This window comes from Epinephelus lanceolatus, chromosome 21 (genome assembly GCF_041903045.1).
Source record: "Epinephelus lanceolatus isolate andai-2023 chromosome 21, ASM4190304v1, whole genome shotgun sequence".
Lineage (NCBI taxonomy): Eukaryota > Metazoa > Chordata > Actinopteri > Perciformes > Serranidae > Epinephelus > Epinephelus lanceolatus.
In genome coordinates, this window is record NC_135754.1 from 22,312,604 (window position 1) to 22,336,776 (window position 24,173).

Consider the following 24,173-nt stretch of genomic DNA (forward strand, 5'->3'; position numbering starts at 1 on the left):
GCTATTGTGTAGTATTTGTAGTGTCTGACCTTCAGATGTACACTTTGAGAATGCTTTATGTTGCAGCCTTGAGTGTTGGGTGTAGAGATGGTCTCATCACAGCTTTCATTATCTCCAACATTTCCTTTGCAAATAGCCCGATACTTCAATCCAAGCAGGCAGCGAGGATAGTAAGACAGAGACGAGACAGAAAGCGGTGCTGGCAGGCTGCTGGTCCCAAAGTTATGAACAGAAGGTGAGAAATGTTGCCAGCTGCAAAGCGAGGGCTGAAGTGTTAAAGAGGTGATAGCCAAGTAGAGACGGGGATAACATCTTAGATTTGGTGGTGATGGAGAAATCTCCTAACATGAGAGACTTGAATGAGTATTTGAACAGAGATTGGACTGAGGAGGAGAACAAAGGGTATAAATAGGAAAAAAGGGAAGTGATAAGAAGTCAAGGGGTGTTTTGTAGCTTCGCAATACTGAGGAAAAATAGTCCCTCTGAGAGCAAAATTGGAGGGCACATGAATTGTTTAAGTGGAGGGCTGTCAGAAATGGCAGAGGAAAAAGTGTTATGTACTGCAAGGGCGTTATTTAAAGATTGCAATGCCAAAGTAAATGGAAACAAGTAATGATGGCGCATTGCCATACTTAAGCACTTAGATTGAATAAGTTCCTTTGTTTTGTCTCTAAAGTTTGAATAGAGCGAACCATCAACACGTCACTTTGGCATCCTGGGCATGCATTGTGAGATCAGTTTATTCACCAGTATTACTATGGTCATCTACTCAGGTCAAAGGTCAAGTTAGTTCTCAAGTGGACCCCCTGTAGATGTGAGCGTTTGTCCAACATAAAAGATAAGTGTTTTTTTTTTTATCTTGGATTGATGATGTCATTGATGAACGATGAGGCTGACTGCAGGAATGTCCGTGGACTGAAAGGTCAAACGCTCCAACACATCTGTTGTTCGTTAGCACTTAAAATTAAGATTTATCAATATCTAAAATACCAATAGCTTGCATAGAAATAAGATGTTTTGTGTAGAATGAATACTCATCACTTGAAAAGATTTTTCTTTTGTCATAAGAAAACAGGCTTAAGGGATATATTTGGATTGTTCCAAGAATACTCGCATGGCATGTGTAAAGGTTTGTTGGTTTCTGTAATCGTTCCTTGCGTCTACATTGTACTAATGCCTTTGTACGTTTAGCAGAAGCCAAATCAAGTGGACATTTCCCATAATTATCAGTGAAACACTGCATGGATGTAAGTGTGCAGAAATCTTTTTCTACCAGTCTGGAGTTATTGATGATTCCAGCACCTTGCCAAGACCAAGCTGGGTGGAGTGGTAGTTATTCTACATCAACATTATTAGTAAAAATTCCCTATTTTAGTTTCCATGTCAGCTACAGTGGAGGACGGTACAAAAGACACACACATCCCAACATCCAATGGAGTTGGTACTGGACTGTCTGGCAAAGTAGAAAACAAATAGGTCTACACACCACGCAGCTCTAGTTTAGAAGGATATTAATGCAGAGTGATGTTTCAAGCCCTTGGCTCATCTATTTTTCTACTGAGTTACAGTAGGGGGCCATTTCAGCGACAATGCACCAGCAACAAATCTACACATAACTACCAGGATGAGGACACCAACTTGATCTGGCAAACTCAGACTGCTCCACTTACATGTTAGCTTTGGCTCAACTTAAAGTGGCTATGATCAGCATTTTTATTATAACAATGTATCAAATGACAATGGGAAACATTCCTAATGGACGTACGGAGAATTACCAACTAAATCTGCTCTCCTCCGCTTTATGGAGCTTCACAGCGAGTGTTCATTCATTATCTATCTGTTAAACTAGCATCCTTTTTTGGGCCATGGCAGACAGCTGTTTTCAGAACAGAGCTCCTGTCAGCACCAAACAGCATACAGACATACTTAGCGACTGACTGGTGAATATGGGGAGCATTTAACAACTTAAGAGTAGATATTTCCATCAGGAGTTAGATATGAAAACCCGAGTTCAAAGGAAAAAGAATATTGAACTTACATTTGCAGGGTTATTTCGGCTAATCTCTGCAAGTATATATTTACATATGAATGCAGATACATTTTAAAAAGCTGCATAGTTATTGGGGTAGCAGTAGCTCTATCCATATGGACTTGGCCTGGGAACCGGAGGGTTGCCAGCTTAGGTCCCCATCTGGACCCAATATGGAGTGTGAATTGGTAGCTGGCAAGGCCAGTTCACCTCCTGGGCACTGCCAAGGATCCCTTGAGCAAGGCACCGAACCCCCAACTGCTCAGGGCACCTGTCCAATGCAGCCCCCTCCCTCTGACATCCCTCCATTTATCCATTCATCCCTCCTGGATTTATCCATCCAATATATATTCTTCTTTTTCTTCTTCTTAATAATATAAAGCTAACTTATCATCAGACGATATCCGATGGGTTCGGACATTTTGGACAATGCACTCCGCCTTCTACAGGGACTATTTTACCTGCTGCTCAAAGGTCATTAGGGTCATTAGTCATCACTATTTGGACTATAAGTGGACTGTTAATAGAAAGCAGAACACTTGCTTCGTCACCTACAGATTCTGCATGCATATACAAAATCTGTTTATAGAGATGATATTAAGATAAACTTGATTTTAGAATATCAGAACTTGTCCTTTAAGGCTGCTCTGATGCTTGTCGTCCTGAGAAAAGACAAAATGTACCTTAACTTTATCAGCTATGTTAAAAAAAAAGAAAAAGAAAAAGAAACATGACACGTTCACACTTTAGTTAATGTGACACTGACCTTTGAGTTAGAAAAGATAAGATTCTCAGTGAAAGACAGCTCTGCTAAAAAAAAATTCATAAATGGAATTCTTTTATAGATCACTTTAACTCATTGCAAACTTTGCCACACAAATAATCTCTCGTTTATTTTTTTGATTTTTTAAAATTGTATTACATATTCTTGTTTTTCTTTATTTATTTTTTTACTTTTAACATATTTATTCTAAATTATTGTTAAATTATATTATTATTTGTACATTTATACATTACAATTACTAGTTATTTTTATACAGAGATAATGTTTTGTTGTTTTCTTGTTGTTGGGTGGGTGGGGTCCCTCTTTGAGGCCCTTAAAGAAGTTCATTTCGCAACAAAACTGGGAAAGACATGTTATTTTAGACTTGTAATTTTATACTTAATAGAAATGTATGAATAAAAAAAGAGGCTGACCTTTTTCAACACGCTGTCCAGTGTCTCCGGACGGCTGATGTCAAAGCAGATGAGAACAGCGTCGGAGTCAGGATACGCTAACGGCCGCACATTGTCATAGTAGGCTGAACCTGTGGGTGATAAACACACAAAGACATGACCAACTTTTCCAGGCGGATTATATGTAATTTAGTTACTTTGCAAGAGAGTTAACTTTTTTATCACAGAGCAAGTCATTCAGGGCACCTTTGGCGGTAATAACTATGATTAAATGTAATCACCATGAACTAAACCACTCTGCAGATGACAATGAGTGGGTGTGATTCATTGCTTTTGGAACGAAACAGAGGGGCCTCGTCCACAACCCCTGGTCTGTTCATCTGACGGTCTTGAATGAGCCCACGGACAGACATGTGACAGTGATATAATGAATGGCTCACACAAAGCGTCACCTGGTATTTCAGAATGGCATGTTTTTTTGCTGGGGGGCCCGGCTGAATTGAGCATTGTGACCTGGGCAAGGGGACACATTCCTATCCAGAGGGGGACAACATTCCCTCTGCGTTTGCCTCATTGTCTCCAACACTACGTGCTTTTGTCACCGTGCGCAGGGCTTTGGCAACTTAACAAAAATGTGTGCAGCAGAAAATTCCCATAGTCCCCGACTGAATGTGAATCGCTGCCACTCAATCAGCACAAACAGAAAAACACAACTCACACATAGAAGTTGTTTTCAGTGTAGCTCAACTTTAAATTTTAAAGACACTGAAGAAGACTCTTAACCTGTCCCTGGATTAATTGTTCAGTTAACACCAAGTATATGTCAAATACATGTTAAAAAATAGCTCATTTTATTCCTATAAAAGTTCTCCTCTTTTTCTGGAAAACAATAATATATTTTCATTGACTCATCCTGCACTCAGTGACAAGTTAAATGTGACAAACTCATAAGTGAACACTTGACCGTTAGCTTGTACTAGCTTAGCACTGTAGCTAACGGGGAGAGTAGCAGGTGTGTGTTCGATGCTTTTGCTTCAATGAAACATAAAACACTTTGCTTATATTTTTAATTGTATGTAGCTGTGGACAAATGTAACCACTTAATTTATGACAGAGTTGTTTGGAGGTAAACATATCGACAGCTCCAGGCTACTATGGTTTAGCAGGCTAAAACTAGGGATGTGCGCTATTGGTCGGCTAGTCCAACTTTTTGTGCCCAAGGTACACCCCGGAGCACGCCAAAATCTCAAGGCACACCTGTGTTTTTATCTGTACACAACAGCTATAAAGACATAAGACAATAAAAATAAGAAAAAAATAAAACGGCTAGCATTTGTGAAACTGTCTACTTACAATTTTTTTTGTCTTTTCTTTTGGAGCTATGTTGCTAATCAGGGCTTTGGATGTGTCACACTCTTATAATTCCCACGTTCAGACAGCAATAAAGGTTTTTTAATTAAATTAAATTACATTTTTTAGCTAAAATTTGCCTCCTTCTTAGGAAATGGGTGCACACAACATACTTATACAGTCAATTAAAAATTAATTCATAACTTTTTGTATAGGCCCCAGTTGAATATTGCATTAATAATGTGTGGTTATCACAAAATCCCACGGCACACCTGGCAAACCATTTAAGAACCACTGGACTAGTCGATTAAACGTTGCTACCCTCGTTATTCGGCACAAGTACTAGTCGGTTGATCTTCCTATCAAAATTATTATTATTATTTTATGCAATTTGTTCCCAATAAATGTTCCTGTAAGATGTATTTTCCTCAAGAATATACATAATGTTAACTTTTATTTAGTGAGCTGTTTTCATGTACTGTAGGATAATTTGCAATGTTCATAACGCACGTTGCAAAGTGCTGCTCATTTCAGCAGCATTAAAATACGATTTTGTCACTGAAAAATGTGAGCGATTTAGTGTTCATCATCAGTAGCTATGTTTCCATCCAAAAGTGATTCGAATCATTGGGAAATGCGCATTAAAAGAAATACGAATCCTGTGTGTGTCCATTAAATGTACGGACTTTGGTGAAAACTACGAACTGCAAGTTTTCCGCAGAACCGGAATCAAAACAATTCTCGCATTCTTCTTCTTCTACATTTTCTGGCAGTTGGCAACCAGCTTGTAAATGCATTACCGCCTTCCCGACCCGGAGTGTGGATATAAAATGAATAAATGTTCCTGTAAGATGTATTTTCCTCAAGAATATACATAATGTTAACTTTTATTTAGTGAGCTGTTTTCATGTACTGTAGGATAATTTGCAATGTTCATAACGCACGTTGCAAAGTGCTGCTCATTTCAGCAGCATTAAAATACGATTTTGTCACTGAAAAATGTGAGCGATTTAGTGTTCATCATCAGTAGCTATGTTTCCATCCAAAAGTGATTCGAATCATTGGGAAATGCGCATTAAAAGAAATACGAATCCTGTGTGTGTCCATTAAATGTACGGACTTTGGTGAAAACTACGAACTGCAAGTTTTCCGCAGAACCGGAATCAAAACAATTCTCGCATTCTTCTTCTTCTACATTTTCTGGCAGTTGGCAACCAGCTTGTAAATGCATTACCGCCTTCCCGACCCGGAGTGTGGATATAAAATGAATAAATGTTCCTGTAAGATGTATTTTCCTCAAGAATATACATAATGTTAACTTTTATTTAGTGAGCTGTTTTCATGTACTGTAGGATAATTTGCAATGTTCATAACGCACGTTGCAAAGTGCTGCTCATTTCAGCAGCATTAAAATACGATTTTGTCACTGAAAAATGTGAGCGATTTAGTGTTCATCATCAGTAGCTATGTTTCCATCCAAAAGTGATTCGAATCATTGGGAAATGCGCATTAAAAGAAATACGAATCCTGTGTGTGTCCATTAAATGTACGGACTTTGGTGAAAACTACGAACTGCAAGTTTTCCGCAGAACCGGAATCAAAACAATTCTCGCATTCTTCTTCTTCTTCTACATTTTCTGGCAGTTGGCAACCAGCTTGTAAATGCATTACCGCCTTCCCGACCCGGAGTGTGGATATCACCATGGAGAGAGGTGCGCTACGTCAGACTTAATTCGAACATAACTGTTTCCATCCTCCCTTTTGCGAATCAACATTTTTTCGAATCAACCAAAAACTGGCTAAAGCGAGCGTATTTTAGTTTTTGCGAATCAGGGGATTTTAATTCGAATTTTGGCCTTTCCATCATAATTTTCTGATGTGATACTTCTAGAAGTGCATCTAAACAGGCTGATGGAAACATGGCTACTGAGTCGGGTCACTGTCTGTATATTGTCAGTGCACGGTCCGAGCAATTTGCGGATTAAACTTCATTTGATTTACTTGTTCACTCACTCTGCTAATATTTAATACTTTACCTTTAATTTTTGTTTCTGCTCTACCCCATGCTGTCTGACATAGCTTGTTCCCCTCTACATTGTTTCACCCTCTTATTAAGTCGAGCATCTGCACACCATTACATGAGTGATGGTTTTGTCACAATCAGAGTGCACTTTTCTACTACCTCTACCATTGAACGATGCGTCTAGTACATGGGACAATTTTGATAGATCTATTTTTCATACAGTCCTGTTTCGTTTGTGTGTTTTTTTAATATATAAAAAGAAAAATGTGAGTAATGATTTCAAAAGGCTCTTAAAATATAAGCATTTTTTGTACAGTATTAAAATAATTGATCAATTTTGACTGTTTTCTGAGTGTTCACTTACTTTTAGACTAGTCGACAAGTTTATTTTTAAATGTCAATTATTAGTAATGTATTTTTGATCACCTTTAATCAGTTGTGACTATTGCAACTTTACAAAACAGTCCAAGTTGTAAACCCATCCCCAATTCAACTTGATTATCTGTTTTAAATTATTTGGAGGTTAAAATAAAGCTGAAAGCACCATATAAATCTGGCACAATTGCACCTTTTATTGCAAAATAAAGCACATATATACAGTGCAAACATACTGTGTGTTTTCACTTTGTCATGAGCGATTCACAAGAAAAGAAAATAAAAAAGAGGATGTGTTAACAATAATTTTAAATCTGGGGATAAATGTTATCCTGACAGATAATATGGCCAGGATTATTCTTTAAGCTCCCAATCGTTTTGCACGTTGATTACACAACACCAATACACCTGAAGGGCAATGCACTGTTACAGTGTGTGTGCCCAAACCAGCAGCTATATTTACCACAATTTGTGTCTGGCTGTCATAATCTGGCCCCAAAGCAAACCACGTGTTTGTGCATGTGTGTTGCTTTGGTCAAAAATGTCAAACTAAAGGCCACGACCATTTTCCCCCCTCACTCTCCGTACGACTAATTCCTGCTCCTGGGTTTCACACATTCTGTATTCACACATGCACGTTCTCTCTGAGCCTTTTGTGCTTTAACATTTCTGGGTGTAGATCGAGTTTAACACAGGAAATGAGGACGATTAATTTAATAAAAGGCGAAGGGCGCAGGGGTGAGCAGAGGTGCATCCGACAGTTCCCATAAACCACCCATAGGTCTCCGCAACTTCCATATACGCCCACTGGCAGCAGCGCACAGACAGCTGTAGCTCAGCTTCACACAGTCAGCTCCACCTCTGCATCAGACGGCAGCTGTGATCATCCATAATGTTACAAAGTTTCAGTCTTTGTCTCCGTAAAAAGTTCAAAAACAGCAGCCATTTCTTTTTTGAAGTTAGTGACAGCGTTTGTGCCAATGCCCCCGCTGTAAATCCTTTAAGTCCGTGTTTCTGCCTTTGTGTAAAACAACAACAGATCTAAGTCTGAGCCCACCTGAAGCCAAACAAAGTGTTTTTATGAAATACTGCTGGCCTAATCTGGGCAATAGGACGGGACGCTGTAAAAGTCGTCATTTGCGGAGCTGCTTCGTCAGCATTTCTGCAGGTACACCAGACTTATATAGGCTACAGCTATGCAGAGTAATGTCTTTTGGTCAGCTGCTATCATTAGAACTCGTGCCGACTATTGCAAAATATGATGCATTTGTCCACACACCTACAGTTTTAACACATACAGAGATAAGCAACATAAGATTTATTAGTTGTTTACAGTTTCCACATTACATCATTTTAACTTCCTTTGAATTTATCACATGACTGAGTGGCAGTTATGGCTGAGCACCAGAATGTCTCTGATTGGGTGAATATCATGGAAATGTCAAAGATAACTACTTTATTTCCTGATTAAGAGTCTTTGAGATGAAATGTGCATATATTAATTAAGGATTTTAACTTGCAGTCAGATTGCCTCTGATGCTTTTTAGACTGCCAGCCAATACCATTGACTTCCATTAAAGGTGAGGTGGACGGTCATTGTTTTTTTTTTATTCTTATTCAATTACTTTCCCTATCCCGAAAAGCACCTGAGTTTTTTACTTCAGTATCACCACATCACCCACACCACATTTCTTGACCCAGTGCAACATTCAACAAAATTTTGTTTTTCCTCACAAGTGCCTTTATTTTTCAACTTAAAAGTATCCCAGCCAGCACAATTCTTCTTTCTATTCTTGGAAAAACAAAGGGATTCTTATTAAAAATGTTCGGTTATGTTATGTGTTTATGTAGAAAAAGTATTGACCAATGTATCATTACCATTGTTAAACTAGGCTAATTTATACAATGGTAATGATACATTGGTCAACACGTTATCCAAACAAATATAGCATGCTAACATTATTAGCGCAAGCCTATGGCATTTTACATTGTATAAATTAGCCTAGTTTAAAAATGGTAATGAAACATTGATATATTGATCAAATTTTGTGCCGTTACCTTTGTTAAATGTTGCTGTTGTCCCTGGTTTTATATGAGAAGAGGAAAAGTCCACTAGCTGCTAGGCTAATTTATACAATGTAAAATGCCATAGGCTTGTGCTAATAACATTAGCATGTTGTATTAGTGGGGAAAATGTGTCCAGATAAAGACAAGTGTTTGTCTGTGAATGCTGCGAGTTATAGTGAAGCTGATTTGTGTACTTGTGTTTGAAACTGTCTCTATTAAGCCATGTTTAATGTGTGTTTTGAATCAAGTAAACTTTACAGCACCTAACAGAAACCCTGCTGCTGACTAGTGTTTTTGAGGTGCACAAGTATAAATATAATCTATAAAGATAAACTGTATTTATGTACAAAACTTTCTCTTGGAATAAGACGAGAACTGTTTCAAAAATTAAAATATATTACTAAAATAACTGCTGGTTGGTGGATAAGATACAAGCCAAGTTAAACACAACTCTTGTTCATACCACTGCTCGACTACTTTCTGCTCCTTTTCAATGGTAAAAGAGAACTGAGACTTTTGCACGTTCTTGCACCTCCATGTTTACTGTCTACCCAGTTCGCTGCTTCTTCTCGGTGCTGGAGAAAGCGCAGATATTTTTCAGTGTTTGCATGAACCAAGACTAGGAACTTAAAATAACATCAAGCATTTGATTTTTGCGCAACAGCAAGAGAAGACGACTGATTTAAGTCAGCTCAGACTGAGTTTATGACCAACTTACACTAAATGATCGAGATCACGGGAGCAGGTACCAACTAAGGTAACTCTCATGACTTTATTCCAACACTGGAAAGTCGTCTGTGACAGCAAAGTCACTTGAAAGGTTGTTGGTGTAAGGCCTGCACGAGTAAGAAACATTTTTCACTCATGACTGTGAAATAACCCCTCAAACAATTTCTATTTTGTCAAGAGAGAAAAGCCTGAAAATACCTTCACCGAGGACACTCGGTGAGTCACTCTGCCATCACTTTTTTTCTTCAGTGTGCTCAGTATAAAACCTCAGATACAAACAAATTAAGTTTCTCCCAAACTTTTCCCCCAAGGCAAGAAGGAAAAAATAAAGAGCATGGCAGAATGCTCAATAAAAACATAATGAAACTCTATTATGCTTTAATGTAATTTTAAAAAGTCATTTTACACAACCTCCCTCTACTCTTCTACATTTTTTCAAGCAGAAATAATGAAGGTGGAAATCTATTCTCCATTAAAAAATGTAGGACACACAACAGAGTTAGACAACAACATGATGGATCACGAATCTTTTAAAATAAACTGATTCACAAAAACTGTCCTTGGTGCTGATCTGGGCCCAGCTGCTCAGGAGTAATTGGATTAAATCTTGAAAATAGGTTGTTCAAAAGGATTCTGAGATGGGATTAGATCACATAATCCAGTTTTGTTTTTTATTAATACAACCAATAGTTAACCATGTATGTCTTGCTGAGATCAACAGTTTCTTCTTCAGGGGAGATTCCACCAAGACAGCAGCATAAAAAACATTATACAACAAGAACCACAAGAAAAACATATAAGATATATATTGACATGTCGCAATATTAGAATACCTTCACACAATGTCAAGTACCAGCTGATTAATTTACCCTTGTACATATGGGAGCTTTGAAATCAGGCAGACAGACCAATTCTCTTAGTTTAAAATCTTTTGAAGGCTATTCAAAGTGATGGGAGCAGAGCACATAAAAGCTTTCTCACCCAGCTCAGTCCAAGCACAAGAAACAAACAACAAGACTAAATCTAAAGATGTCAGACTGTAACTAAATCACATCTCTGTTCAATCAGAGTGCAAATGTGTTCACCCAGTATGGCTTTATAAATGTTTAAAACTTTTTTGTAGGATTGGGACACCTGTCTTTTAAACAATCAGAGTGTGTCGAATGCAAAAAATACGTATTTTAACTTTGATTTATCACTTTATATCAATTATAGTGACAGTCAAACATTTTTGTTAGTTGCATTACCAAAGCTGTTTTCTGTCTATTCAAATTGGGGTGCTTCTAGACCTAGAGTTCGCTTCCTTTGGTCCGAATTAGGGACTAATTTTGTCACAAAGTTGTATAATTGCCTAGAGTTGGTTCATGTTCTCACAGCAGCATTTACAAGCAGAACAGATCAAATGCCTTGTGTGAGAAAGTTGCTCTTGATTTGTCAGAATTTCCATGCGGGAAAAATCCAGGAAGTAAACAAATCGTTGAAGAAGAGTACACTTGCAAGGTAAATGTGACACTTTCTCATGTTACAATGGAGGGACAACTACGCAGGTTGATTGTAGCGCTGCTCATCGTGGACTATATTGCTGTCATTGTTCATTTTAGTCAAACCATACAGTTTGAAAACGAGGCGCGGCTCCAACTAGAAAACAATGTTTTGATGCATTGGATGTGCTGAATGTGCATATTAAGGCAGTACAGGAGGAGGCGCACATTAATAATCCTCCAGGACTGTAACATGCTCATGTTTAACCCAAACAATGTGTCATGACTGCAGCTGGTTCAGATCCAGGTCAGAACACGTTCTCACCACAAACGAACCGCATCAGAGTTTGTTTGTAACCGGACCAAGACCACCTCTTCAAGAAGGTCTCGGTCCGGTTCTTTTGGTGCGCGCCTTAGTGTGATTGCTGTGTTCACACCTGCCCAAACGAACCGCACTTAGGGGGCAAACACACTTGAGTTTTATTGAACTGACCCAAACAGGGCAGGTGTGAAAGCACCCTAGACAACCCTTTTCCCTAGAAAATGCGTTTGTATGTTACTTAACAGCTTTCTTAATTATGTTATTGTTGCAACAATCATGTTCAGAGACGACGTGTCTGTCAGGTAACAAAATACAATGTTCATGTTGTAGTAGGCTTCAGAAGTAGGTGATTGGGGAGGATGATGGATGTACAAAGTGCAGGACTTTAACACCAGTACCCCATGGTCATGTCCAGACACCTGTCTTTTAGCGTTAGATGACAAATTCACTTTAGTTAAGGCTCGGAAAAGATTTGGTTTTGGTTGCATTTTAATGAAAAAGGTAATAAAAAATAATGCTGTCGTCACTATTGAATAAACTTAATGTGCTCTGCATTACATTTCCCTCAAAACCCATTTTCAGTTTCAGATTACTTGTATAGACACATATTGTCTGAGACAGAGCAAAATGAAAATGTAAGGTGACCCCACCCTGGCTATTCTATCAGTTGTTTTTCACAAACCTACACTGTGTTATGTACTTCCATTTTAGAGCACTGGTTGTCTGCATTTGGTAATCTTGAAAAGTCTGTATCTTGATCAGTGTTATCTAATCCAATGTTGCTTTGAAATACCCACACAGAGTTAAGATGGATTACCTGATCGGTAATAGCCTTAGAAAAACATGGGATTTCCAAATCCAGATCATTCTGATCCAGATTCATTTCTTGAACTGGGCCCTGCAGGCATGTAAACAGTGATCAGTGTTATCCAATGCAGCATTATGGTACCCACTCTCACTTTGCTCCGTCTTAGTCCGGCCACCCGTTGAGACAACGTGAGCTGTTTATTTAGCAGCCCGTCTATCGAGTTTAGCAGATTGCTTTTCTCTGGTGAATTCAGTTAGCTGGTACTCCTTCAGCAGTAATATAGTTGTTTATTGTTCTGCCAAGTCCTTCTCTGTTCAGTCTACCTAACACTGCCAGAATAAACAAGCATCAAGACTCTCCTGAGATTCAAGTGTGTCTGCGCTTGAATTCTTCTCCTCCTCCTCTTATCAGTGGTTCCAAAAACAGATACCTTCCAAAACCAGCTTTGAAGAAATGTCTTATTCCATTAAGCTGTCAAAAGCTTTTAGTTTGTGTCATCAACCATCCCGACAACATACAGGAGGGTGTGCCGATGTCACAAATGTTTCTAATAGTGATAGTATATTCTGAGAAATACACTTATTACTTTCTTTCTGTGAGATAAAAGATGGATACCTCTGTGGTTAAAGCAGCTATAATCAATATTTTCATATTAACAATAGATCACATGTTTACTTGTTTGTGAAAGAGATGGCTCTCCTCAGCTCTACAGAGTGTTTTAGTGTTTTCAGCTGCTTTACTTTTCTGGACCACAACTTAAGTGTTTTGGTTCACTCTCACCACACGCATCAGCATTTTCAGCCACAGCACACAGCTGTTTACAGTGAAAAAATGTCCAATAAACCCACAGTACACTACCAGGTCAGCACCAAACAGCAAACAGGCAGAGTTAGTGACTAGCTGGGGATAATAGTGGAGCATTTAAAGTTAAGGCTCAGACATACCAAGCTGACAATAAAGAACTAATGGCGAGGAAGGCTAACTGCTGCATTGCCTCGTGTCGCCTGTGTCCTGGCCAATAAGTAGTACTTGAACACACCACAAAGACTTAAGCCAACGGACAACAAGCACGTACTTTCTGCACGTGTGAGAGGAAATAGTTCTCCATAACATCAGGCTGCGTCTGTATTCATCATTGAAAAAGGGAAACCGAAAGAGCGACAGGACGGATTCAAGATGCTAGTTAGCCCATTAGCACATTAACAGCACAATCTGATGTTGAGAAAACAAAAAGATATTTTCTCATGCGCTTGCGAACAATAACACAAACAATTATGAACGCCAATGGCAAAAAAAAGTAATCTTACCTAGTATAACAAATTTGTTTCAATCTCACAACCTCTTGACTTTAGCTATTTGTTTACTTTCCTCACTTTTGTGTCTCTTCTTGTGAACCAAACTGAACTGCCAATCAGAATGATTTCTGTAAACCATGGGCTCCACCACCTCAGACATTGATTCAACATGATGAGTTGGCTGAAAAACAGCTGACAAAGGCCGACTAGTGCCAATGGTGTTTGATGCACCAAAAAAGTAGGGTGACAAATGCTCACCGACAGCCCGGTATTGACAAATGGCCGACCGTTGGCTTGGTGTGTTAGGGCCATTGGATATTTCCCTCAAGAGTTAGTGGGGAACAAAATAAAGCTAAACCAAGAGTGAATGTTGGACTTAAATCAGAGACACACACTTGTGACGTCAAGTTGGTCTGTCAAGGTCGGATGTGGTTGAGGTTAGAGCAATGAGGTCGTTGTTAGGGCTATTAAGAGCCAATCTTGGATATTCTCTGAGATTAAAGTGGGAAATTTTGGAGAAAAAACTCATCAATGCGCTGCCAGGAAGTCAGGTGACGTTGTAAGAGCGGTAGAGTCCATGAAGGGAGTAGGATGTGGTGGATGGATAGCACCAAACTCTCATATAAGAGACTAGGGTTTGAGTCCTGTGCGAGTCACTATTGGCTTGTTATTTTTAGACTTAGTTGAGTTATTATTTTCAGTTTTTAGGATGTGTAAAGCTGCTGAAGGTACACTGTGTTCATGAACTTTAGCTGAATAACTGAATAGACCCGTCATATTTCGTTGTTGGTAGGACACCCAGGAATATGTTTAGGCAGGGTGTAAATATCATTGTTGGCTGGGCTGTGGACACCTGGATTCGTAAAGCATCTACCTATTATATATATGTTATGTATTAAATACTTCAAGGGTAGAAAATCAAGAAATCACTCATACTTGTAAATGAATTCAGCTGCACTGTTACTCCTAAAACTGCTATTAGCATAATCTTGGATAATGGTGGTGCTTAGTCGACTCTTCATAATAAGAACAACACACACACACACACACACACACACACACACAGATTGCAGCCCTCAAGGTTCCATGATGTCAACTAATCCATGTTCAGCACTCGAGCAGCGACTAATGTGTATTGATCTGTGAGCTTTTTTGACCCTCTCTGGGACCTGTAGTTTGATGCCCCTCATGGGAAGACTCCTGCTGTTGTAGCAGCCGCACAAAGAAACTTCAGCCCATCTGTCTCTGTCTAAAAACCTCTGATCAAGAACAAACTCAAAAGGACACTCAGCCACTGGAGTACGAAACTATCTCAAAGGACAATGAGTGTCATTTAAAGTGTTTACAGCTCATTTGCTTGCAGCGTCACCACCGTTCATACCGAAAAACATTTTTGTTTTCGTAAACTCCAGGATGTAACAGATTGCATACATTTCACTTTTGCTTAAAACGGAGCCAAACAAAATGTCAAACATGTGTTAGATGTGCGGCTGCTGCTCAATGTTTGGCACAGTGACGCACTACAATCTGGGAAGCAGCAACACCACGCTGTGACTCCACATGGGGTTGTCATGCTTTTGATGTTCCGTCCTCACAAAAAGCTGTTTCCTTTTTTTGCTCTTGTGCGTTCCGGTGCTCGCAACAGGCTGGTAATCGTGTACCGTCCATGCCCTCTTGTAATTTTATGTAATCTCCTTGTGTGCTGCTTCTGACGGACATATCTCTTAGCTCAGAGAGGTTCGTCCTTTATAAATGTAATGTTGTCTTTAAAGAGAGCTGAGTTTCTTGCAGTTATGATGAAGCTAAATTTAACTACATCCATGCACAGACACTGGTATGTAATCCACCTTAATGACACGACACTGGGCTGCATTACAGGAGTGGACAGGTTTGTATATTCTGTTCTGTCACTAACATATAATCCCTTAAGTGAGATCCTTTAATTTTCGTTTGATGTCAAGTGACGCCCATAGCATGTACGGAACATGTCGTACAGACAAAAGAAACAGTCAAGGTACACTAGGCAGGATGTTCCAATTCAGGGAATGCAAATGTGATTAAATTGCTGCTTTTCTGAGGAGTACAGCTGCAACTAACAATTATTTTCATTATCACAATTTTCTAGAACTGAAAGTGACATATTCAAAGAGCTCATTTCGTCTGACCAGCAGTCCAAACAAGCTGGAACTGAAGAATGAACAGTGAGTGTGTGTGTGTTGCTCTCTATGAATGGACGATAATTTTAATTTATCAAATTATCACCATTGTGAATCTCTTATCAACCTAAATTTACTCTCATCACAGTTTTCAATGAGTATATTCTCTGAATCCCACAGTTACACTCAGAAACAACCAAAGACGTCAGACGTTCATCAAAAACAGTCAAGTACTTTTTAAAACAGCCCGATTTTGATTGTTTCTGCCATAACGAACAGATATATGACAAGAACGAGAAAGAAAAGTAATTGAAAACGGAAATTAAATTTACGGAAATAAAGGGCTCGTTAGGGACAGAGCACCTGCCACAGCAAGCGAACGCATCATCTGCGGCCATTTTGACTTGACCAGCGGACTTCATTACAAGCTGATTGGCTATAGAAACAGGTGACGTGCTTTACATTCTAAAAGCAGCCGGCAGCATTTTTACCAGTGGAGTTGCAGGTGACACCATCAGCCGGCTTGAGTCGAGCTCAGACCGGATATATAGCAGTTCACACCGCTGCAACCTTTCTCTGTAACGTTCTAAAATGTTTTCGTCTCGTCACGAATCATTGGTCTGAACTGGGTTTAAGGCAGCGAGAGCAGCAGCAAACACCCCTGGGAACAGAACAGAGCAGCTTCAATGACAAGCAGAAATGACATTGATAAGTCAGACACAACCAACACATTCTCACTCTGACCGTGTCACATATTGATGTTTTGGTCTTGGACTTTCCATGTCCACAAACGATGTAAAAGGTACCCTGGGTGCGCTGGTTGTTGACGTTCTGGGACACCAGGTCAAGTTCTGTTTGTTACATGCATTGTCTTCTTTCAAAATGCACTTCTGTTTTCACAGGAAATTTAACATTATAGTCTCTTTCAAAATAAACGCACTATGTCGGTACAACACCGTGAATTGATGTTTTTTCCTTCAACAACCAACACTTGGTTAGGTTTAGGCAACAAAAGCACGTCATAAGGTTTGGGCAACAAAAGGAAGTGGTCAGGTTTAGGAAAAAAGAACAGGGTTTCGCTTTAGAATCTTACGTGATACGAAACCCTGCTCTCTCATGTGAAATTCGGTGTTCATTGGGTACATCCGCCACCCTTCCCACCAGCCCCACTCGGACTTTCGCCGCTTTAACTTTCGTCCTTGTCCCTCCACGTTTCCCCCTGATGCTGCCGGGCGCCGTAAAACTATAACAGCAACTGGCCGCGTATCATGCCGACGTTAAAAGACACCTTTTTCGATGGATTCTGACATCGTAAGTCACTGCCCATGACTTTGAAGTGAGACCGTGCTCACACAACATGAAAAGGAGGAGCTGGGGTGGAGGCAGGTTGCAAAGCAGCTTGCAGAGGAAGCAGCAACAGTAGGCAGGTCAGAGCAGTTTAAATAGGGTGCCCTGAATGAGATTTGCCAATTGGTTGCATAGAAAGGAATCATGTGATCTATCAGCTGACTTCCTTCCATCAATCAGTTGTTCCATCAATTGATTGGCTGCTTGAGATCAGCTGATGTAGCTGGAATGTGAGCTGAGCTTGACATCATGACCTGCCTGAACTAACGCTATGCTCTATTTCTATACGTTACCACCTGTATCTCTAAAGATATTGAGTACTGATACCCAACACTAATCAAAATGCAGAGCATAATCCAAAATTCTAAAAATCACTAAGAGAACTCAGAAGAAATACTAGTTAAATATTCATTTTGCCTTATTTTCCAGACTTTTGGAACAAGGTTGCGAAACACATCAAAATCAAACAACTGTTTTCAATGCACACCACAATGTACACTAGAATAATCAGGGTTTATGGCAAATAGATGATCTTAAATTATCAGAATATGTACAATTCAAAAGAAAATAATTATTCAGCAGCATGTGGATGCAACTAATTACTCATTTTAAACTTATCCAGGACAAAAATAAATATTCCTATTCCTATAATATTTACCCACAAATGCACTTCCATAATCTATAAACCTGAACTCGTTGACTGTTAAAATACAAACGGGTGATCACCTCATTTTCATTCTCATCAAACCTTCCAGTGACACCTCGTTGCTTATGCGAAAGCATCTCCATTTGTTATATTTCTTTCATTTATTCAGGTTTTTTCTTTAATTCGTCACCCGTCTGTATATTCCAGACTGCACTGCGAGTTCAGCTCAGAGGAACAAAAGCTTTTTATGAAGTAAAGTTTCTTGATGAGCGACCTTTAATGAGCCCCACCGGGCAGGTTTCTTAATTATGAAATGAAGGGAAGCATGTTATCTATTCTGTTAAATATGGTAAATCTTGTTAGTGATTTTTTAATGTTCTGGAGATATCATTTTTCTCATTTTGTCTGTGCCTTCTAAAACTCATTATTAAACATCCACTGTTGTATTTTTGGACTGAGCAGAAGAAATACATTTCTTTGGTTAGTCAAGCTCAAAGCTGTAAAGTGACTGATAAGAGACTAATCAGACCACACGTCGTATCTTTCAGCATCCACGGCTCTGCGTGATTCAGAAGGAACACAAACACACCTTGAGATGTTTGGACAGAAAATCTCGATTAATCCCCTCTTACGACATTTCTGTCTGCCAGTTTCCACCACAGCACAGTAATGATCATCAATGTTAAATCCTGTTTGTCCCAGTCACGCCCTTCTAAAGAAAATAGGCCCTTTTCTCAGGTCTGAATTCCTGAAATACATCCAGAGAGGGAACGGCAGTAAAATTTTATGCTATTGATTAATGTATTTTTATTCCACCACCAGAAAATCTAAGTGATGCCTCCCACAGAGGAAAAGTATGACTGCTACACACTCACACTGTGTGAACAATACGACTTTGTGGTTAATAACAGAAGAGAAATCAGCTTGTGTGTCAGATGATTATCATACAGTATTAGAGTCCACTCAGTAGACACACAGACACACAGACACACACACACACACACTCAGCGTGGATAATAACTCGGCGTATATGCATAAACACCTCAAGACACCCTGCCGAGCCGACACTGCTGCTTCGGCTCTCTTTCCCTGCACAGGATTGCATTTGAAATTCTCATAATTTCGGTGATATATTTTTCTCCGTTCTCTCATTGTGTTGCCCATGTGATGAAAACAAGTTATTCATGGAGCCACACAGATCAGATAGTGTAATGGATTTCTGACAAATGTTTCAATTGTTGATTTAATAATAATTTTTTCAAAGCTTATCTGAGCGACAAACAAAGTGTCATGTTTCTTGTCAGGAGTGACATCTAAGTGGACCTACAACCTTAAAGGGACAGTTCACACCAAAATCCAAAATACATATATTTCCCTTTTATCTGAATAAGTTAGAGTATAGGAGATATCAGCCATAGAGATGTCTGCCTTCTCTCCAATATAATGGAACTAGATGGCACTCAGCTTGTGGTGCTCAAAATGCCAAAAAAGTTCATTTCAAAAACTTGACAGCAAGGTCTCTTTCCAGAAATCATTACCAGACACAACCCTAGATCTTCTTTTTACCCCTACCCTCATTTTCAAATGCCACCAAGCCCCTTGGAGTTACTGGGTAGCTGTTCAAATCTTCCCCAATAAAACTGAATTTGTATTTGTTTTACTGGACATTGCCAACATATTGTTTTCTGTAGTGGTGAATTATTTTGCGTGGTCTATAGGCATCCTTCTTTTGTGGTTGTCAGAACGCTCGCAATTTGTTCACAACCTAACTTTCACACAATCAGTTGATCAACAAGTCATAAAAAAACACTTCTTCATTACAAAGCCACTAATGGTGCTCGGCAAGCTAACATTAGCAACCCTTGCTCCTACCCTGCCAGCTTGTACTGATATTAGAGGAGTGGCAACAAGTGCAGCAACTTTGCTGCTGGACTTTAGTTATATTTTGGGTGTCATATGCCATCAAAGACAGGAATGCGACCTGGAAATGTGTCAAAATGTGGGACTGACATGCACAAATTAGCAATAACAATATATGTTAGCTAGCTAGCTAGCAAGCTCCTGAGACATCAGCACTCTAGCGATATCTTTTGTTGTGCTTGTTACCAAAACAAAGGACCATAGATCATAAAAACAACATTTAACAAGGATAATACGATGGTCATCATAATTTTGAAATCTTTATTAACATCTTCTTCAGTTTAGTTGTAATGTTAGCTAGCTCAGTGATGCGGGAGCGTATTTATGTTCTCCGGGTTCTATGTTTCCCGGCTTCTATGTTCCCCACTTAACCCTGCAAATAAAGGTTCTATGTTCCCTGCTTACACAAAAAGGGTTCTATGTTTCCCGCTTGGTTGAGCGGGAAACATAGAACCCTTTTTTTGCAGTGTTAAGTGGGGAACATAGAACCCGGAACCCTTTTTGGTTGAGCAGGGAACATACTGTAGAACCCGGGAAACACATTTACAGAGAGAGAAAGGCTGCGTGACAAACTGGCTGTGTGAAGTCCACGTCTCAAGGTGGGCTTCTGCCAGGCAAGGAAGGTAACAAAAATACACCACTATCATTGTGGGATCCAGTGTTTTAGAATCTTTTTACTGACTCCTCTCCTTGTTTTGTTTTTTGTTTTGTTTGTTTGTTTCCTGTGAGTCCCCGAACTTTATATACATGTGGTAATACAACAACAATATTTTGTATTTTTTGAGCGCAAAAATGAGTTTGTAATGCTGGAAATAGCCGTTACACAAAATCTTAACTCAAGTCCACTTACTGGGTTTTTTTTTTTTCCAGAGCTTTCAGCCTCGTCTCAAGGTCTTCACCAGAGAATGACATTTGCTTAGTTGTCATGGAAATGGCACAATTCTATCATGTGACCTGCAGTAGGTCTCGTGACTCCAGGTGGTTTTATATGAAGACTGTGAGATGTGGCTGAAAATGTGATCTTTCGTTAAGTTATGTAAGCATTAAACAGATTAATGCAGTATTTAAATGTAAAAAATTGTATCCAGAAAGTTACATGGCATTACAGGAGAATATTATTTCTGTTTTCTTAATACTGTTTTATGATAAAAACAGTGTAAACATACGAGTAATATTTTTTACAATGTGATTATTTTACGTTAAACTGTAGTGCTTGATGTGAAATGTTACCAAAGTCAGTTAAACAAAAGCATGCTCAAAAAAGTCAAGGGTGTCAGTGGTTCGTTTAACTCAAAGTTGGATTGAACTTCACGGTGAAACGAAGCATTTTATCTGTATATAAATCATGGAGTCGTGTAAGTGGAGTGCTCTGTGCTTGTTGTCACGCACACTCCTCTGCTCAAATACCAAACAATAGTCTGAAAAGCAGCATGGAGGAATGAGTGATGCCGGTGCTGCCAGTCACATCAAGAGGCAACAGTCTTTGCACAATGTGCCTGTCTGCAGTGTGACAACAGATTTTAATGTTCCATACCACACACACACACACATACGCTGCATATGTGTGTTTTCTATAAGGCTGAGTGAAATCTCTGGTGAAGATAATCTTGTGTTGTCATCAGGCTTAGGTCCTGTCTAATGAGGTAACTCCTGTTTGATTTAAGTCGAGTTATTTTCCTTTAAGCTAAGACTAGTAACAGAATACCAGGCTGGATTTTAGTGAAATATTCTACGTGATGTTCTTGCATGTTTCTGATTCAGTTAGCACAGAGGGAGAGCGCTGCCAGTGAGCAGAGTTTCGCCTGAAATCAGCAGTAATCCTGCAGGATCTCTTCAAATTAATGACAGGGGGACATCTGGGCATATCCCCTTCACATTAAACCTCCCAAGCTCCTGTTGTGATTTTATATGCTGTCTGAGCAGCCTTATGTTCCTGCGCGCAGCCCTGAATCTGAGGCTCAGACCCAGAGAACACATGAACCTTTGATCCATATATCTTGTTTATTTTGTCCGCCTACTCCCAGTTTCCAAGGCCGCACAGTCAAAATAAAATGAATTTATGAAATGAAATAAAATAGAATAAAATGAAATGAAATAAAATAAGGAAAAGTAAAATAAAATAAAATCTATTGTGTGATTAAAATAGACATTATATTATTATTAAATCTACAAAAAAGAATTGACATTAAAGCAACAATAAATTCTAAAGTGCATGCATGTGTATTACATACAAATTACATTTATGATCTTTATGACAATTACAGTGGTTCACATCAGTTTAAAGGTATAGTATGTGAACATTTAAGTTGAAAGCCAACCCCAGATTCACTCTTGTTTTGTCCACTTGAAGTTTCAGCTTACTTGTGTTTTTTTTCCTGACACAACCTTACTCCCAGCTCGTCAAATACCAGCACTTGGTCCATGGCCCTACACGGCAAACTATGATGCTCTAGATACCCCTTTTGCGTCAGTTTTGGAGGCTCAGGGACAGCATGTCACTTTACGCTTGTTATGTACATTCTGTCTTTTCAAAATAAACTTCCATTTTCACAGGAAATACCATTTCTGCTTGATAAATGCATACAGTATCTCTTCAAAATAAACTTGGAACATAGGTTTAAAAAAACATTTTTGAGTTTTTTGATTTACTTCCTTAGATTTAGTCAACAAAGACACGTGTTCAATTTACAAAACAATATCATGGTTTGGCTTAAAATAAATATATTTGTTTTTAACATAATATAACATCACATGACATAAGTCACTAGTGTAGTATGTTACACATACTAGCACACTGTGTTGTTATTAAAGTACTTTACTAACTTTTGGTTTTACACAGGAAACAAACTTCGGTCTCTCGGGTCAAAGTCCAGAGTGTTTTTGACGCATCCACCTTCCCTCCTAACCACCATATGCAGACTTTCTCGCTCTTTATACTCTGGTTGCCTGATACGTCTCCTACTGCCACTAAAGGGTACCTTGGTGCGACGATATCCAACTACAAGGGTCGCTGACAAAGCGTCAGTGTTCCATAATTTTCATAGCTTCCTCTTTGATTTGTGCTGCTTAGGGTCTGATACCTAGTCACTACCTTTTTATAAAGTCTCGAGCTTACCTGCCTGATGTGCCCAGGAATGTCACAAACACAGCAAAACAAGAAGAAAATCAGAAAATACAGGCAGAGGGCAGAGTCTCTACAGATAAATAATCCTTCACTCACTAGTGGGTCATACTGTAAGTGATGATTGAGATAACTTATATATGAGTCTATACATTGTTTTTGGGGCAAATCCTGCATAGTATTAGCCTGGAAATCCAGACTCAAATTTAAAAAGATTTTGAGTCTGGCCCTCACCGGCAGCACTAACTGAGGTATTTCAAATGCCGCCGCACACAATTGGCACGATAGCCAATCAGAGCAAAAAACAAGGTGACGTATTCATTGCACTAAGCCCCATTGGTTTTCCGAACAGTGGGGCTAACTGATATATAATGCTTTTGCCATATCCCGTCAGCAAACTGGAAAAAACATCCTTCCTGGAAACGAAGGCTTCTAGGGCAGTCTTCTGTTCGTCTCTCAAGGAAAAAGATAAGTGTAGTTGGCTTAGCGTTTCTTCCAAAGCTAAATTGAATGGACACGGTCCTTTGGCAGCTGCCATCTTGGCTGTTTACTTTTCGACTCCTACGGCACAGCGCTGTCGTCATCATGTTACGCCCACCCAGAGCCCGCCTCTGTCAGATAGACTGATCCGATTGGTTCGATTGGCGATTCAGCGGGCTCTGCTCGTCGGGGCCAGATTACCGTGCAGTGCAAATTTGAATTTGCTAGGGGTGGGGCATCTGGATTTCCAGGTTAGCATAGTCCCCTGACACAAGGACAAAGTCAGAAAATATTGTGATCACTTTCAATTAATGCCAGTTTTGTAAGTCTGTATTAAAGGTTTCCTATTTTATAATTGATTAATTAAAGCAGTGATTCACAATCAGAAGTACCAGACCTAATGTCATGTGTTGCAATTCAGAATTTGGGAAAACTAGTTAGTATGTAAGCACAGAACAGAGGAAGAAAGCCTGAACATAGACAATTCCAGGATCACTTCAAGCCATTTACTGAGACAAATTCATGGAAGCATAAAACCAGAAAACTAATATTGTACAGTAGGAATCACAGCGCAGTAGAAACAGGGTCACCGTCATCCACCTCCTCCAGCCCGCTCTTTAATGGCTGAGGTGTTGGGGGTTGAATGGAGTGGTCATTGCTACGTCTTGCATTATAGATAAGGGATAGAGAGGGTCTTAAGTGGATGGATAGACCCCTTGAGTGCTGCCTGTGTGTGCTTTTGTGTCTAAACAAAGTGCACTACAAAACCTAATTACTTTTTTCCAGTCACATAATATAACAACTGGGCCGTTCTGGTTTTAATCCACCGTCTGAACCATGACGATGTC

General features: G+C 39.3%; 1 protein-coding gene across 1 annotated transcript in view; it reads right to left on the bottom strand.

Moving 5' to 3' along the window:
- Window positions 1-24,173, bottom strand: part of LOC117259391 (rho-related GTP-binding protein RhoN-like) — a 59,315-nt gene that overhangs the window by 14,693 nt on the left and 20,449 nt on the right. Inside the window, exon 3 of the mRNA XM_033630705.2 lies at window positions 3,227-3,336. Coding sequence (XP_033486596.1) covers window positions 3,227-3,336 — 110 coding nt within the window. The remainder of the gene's footprint in view (window positions 1-3,226; window positions 3,337-24,173) is intronic.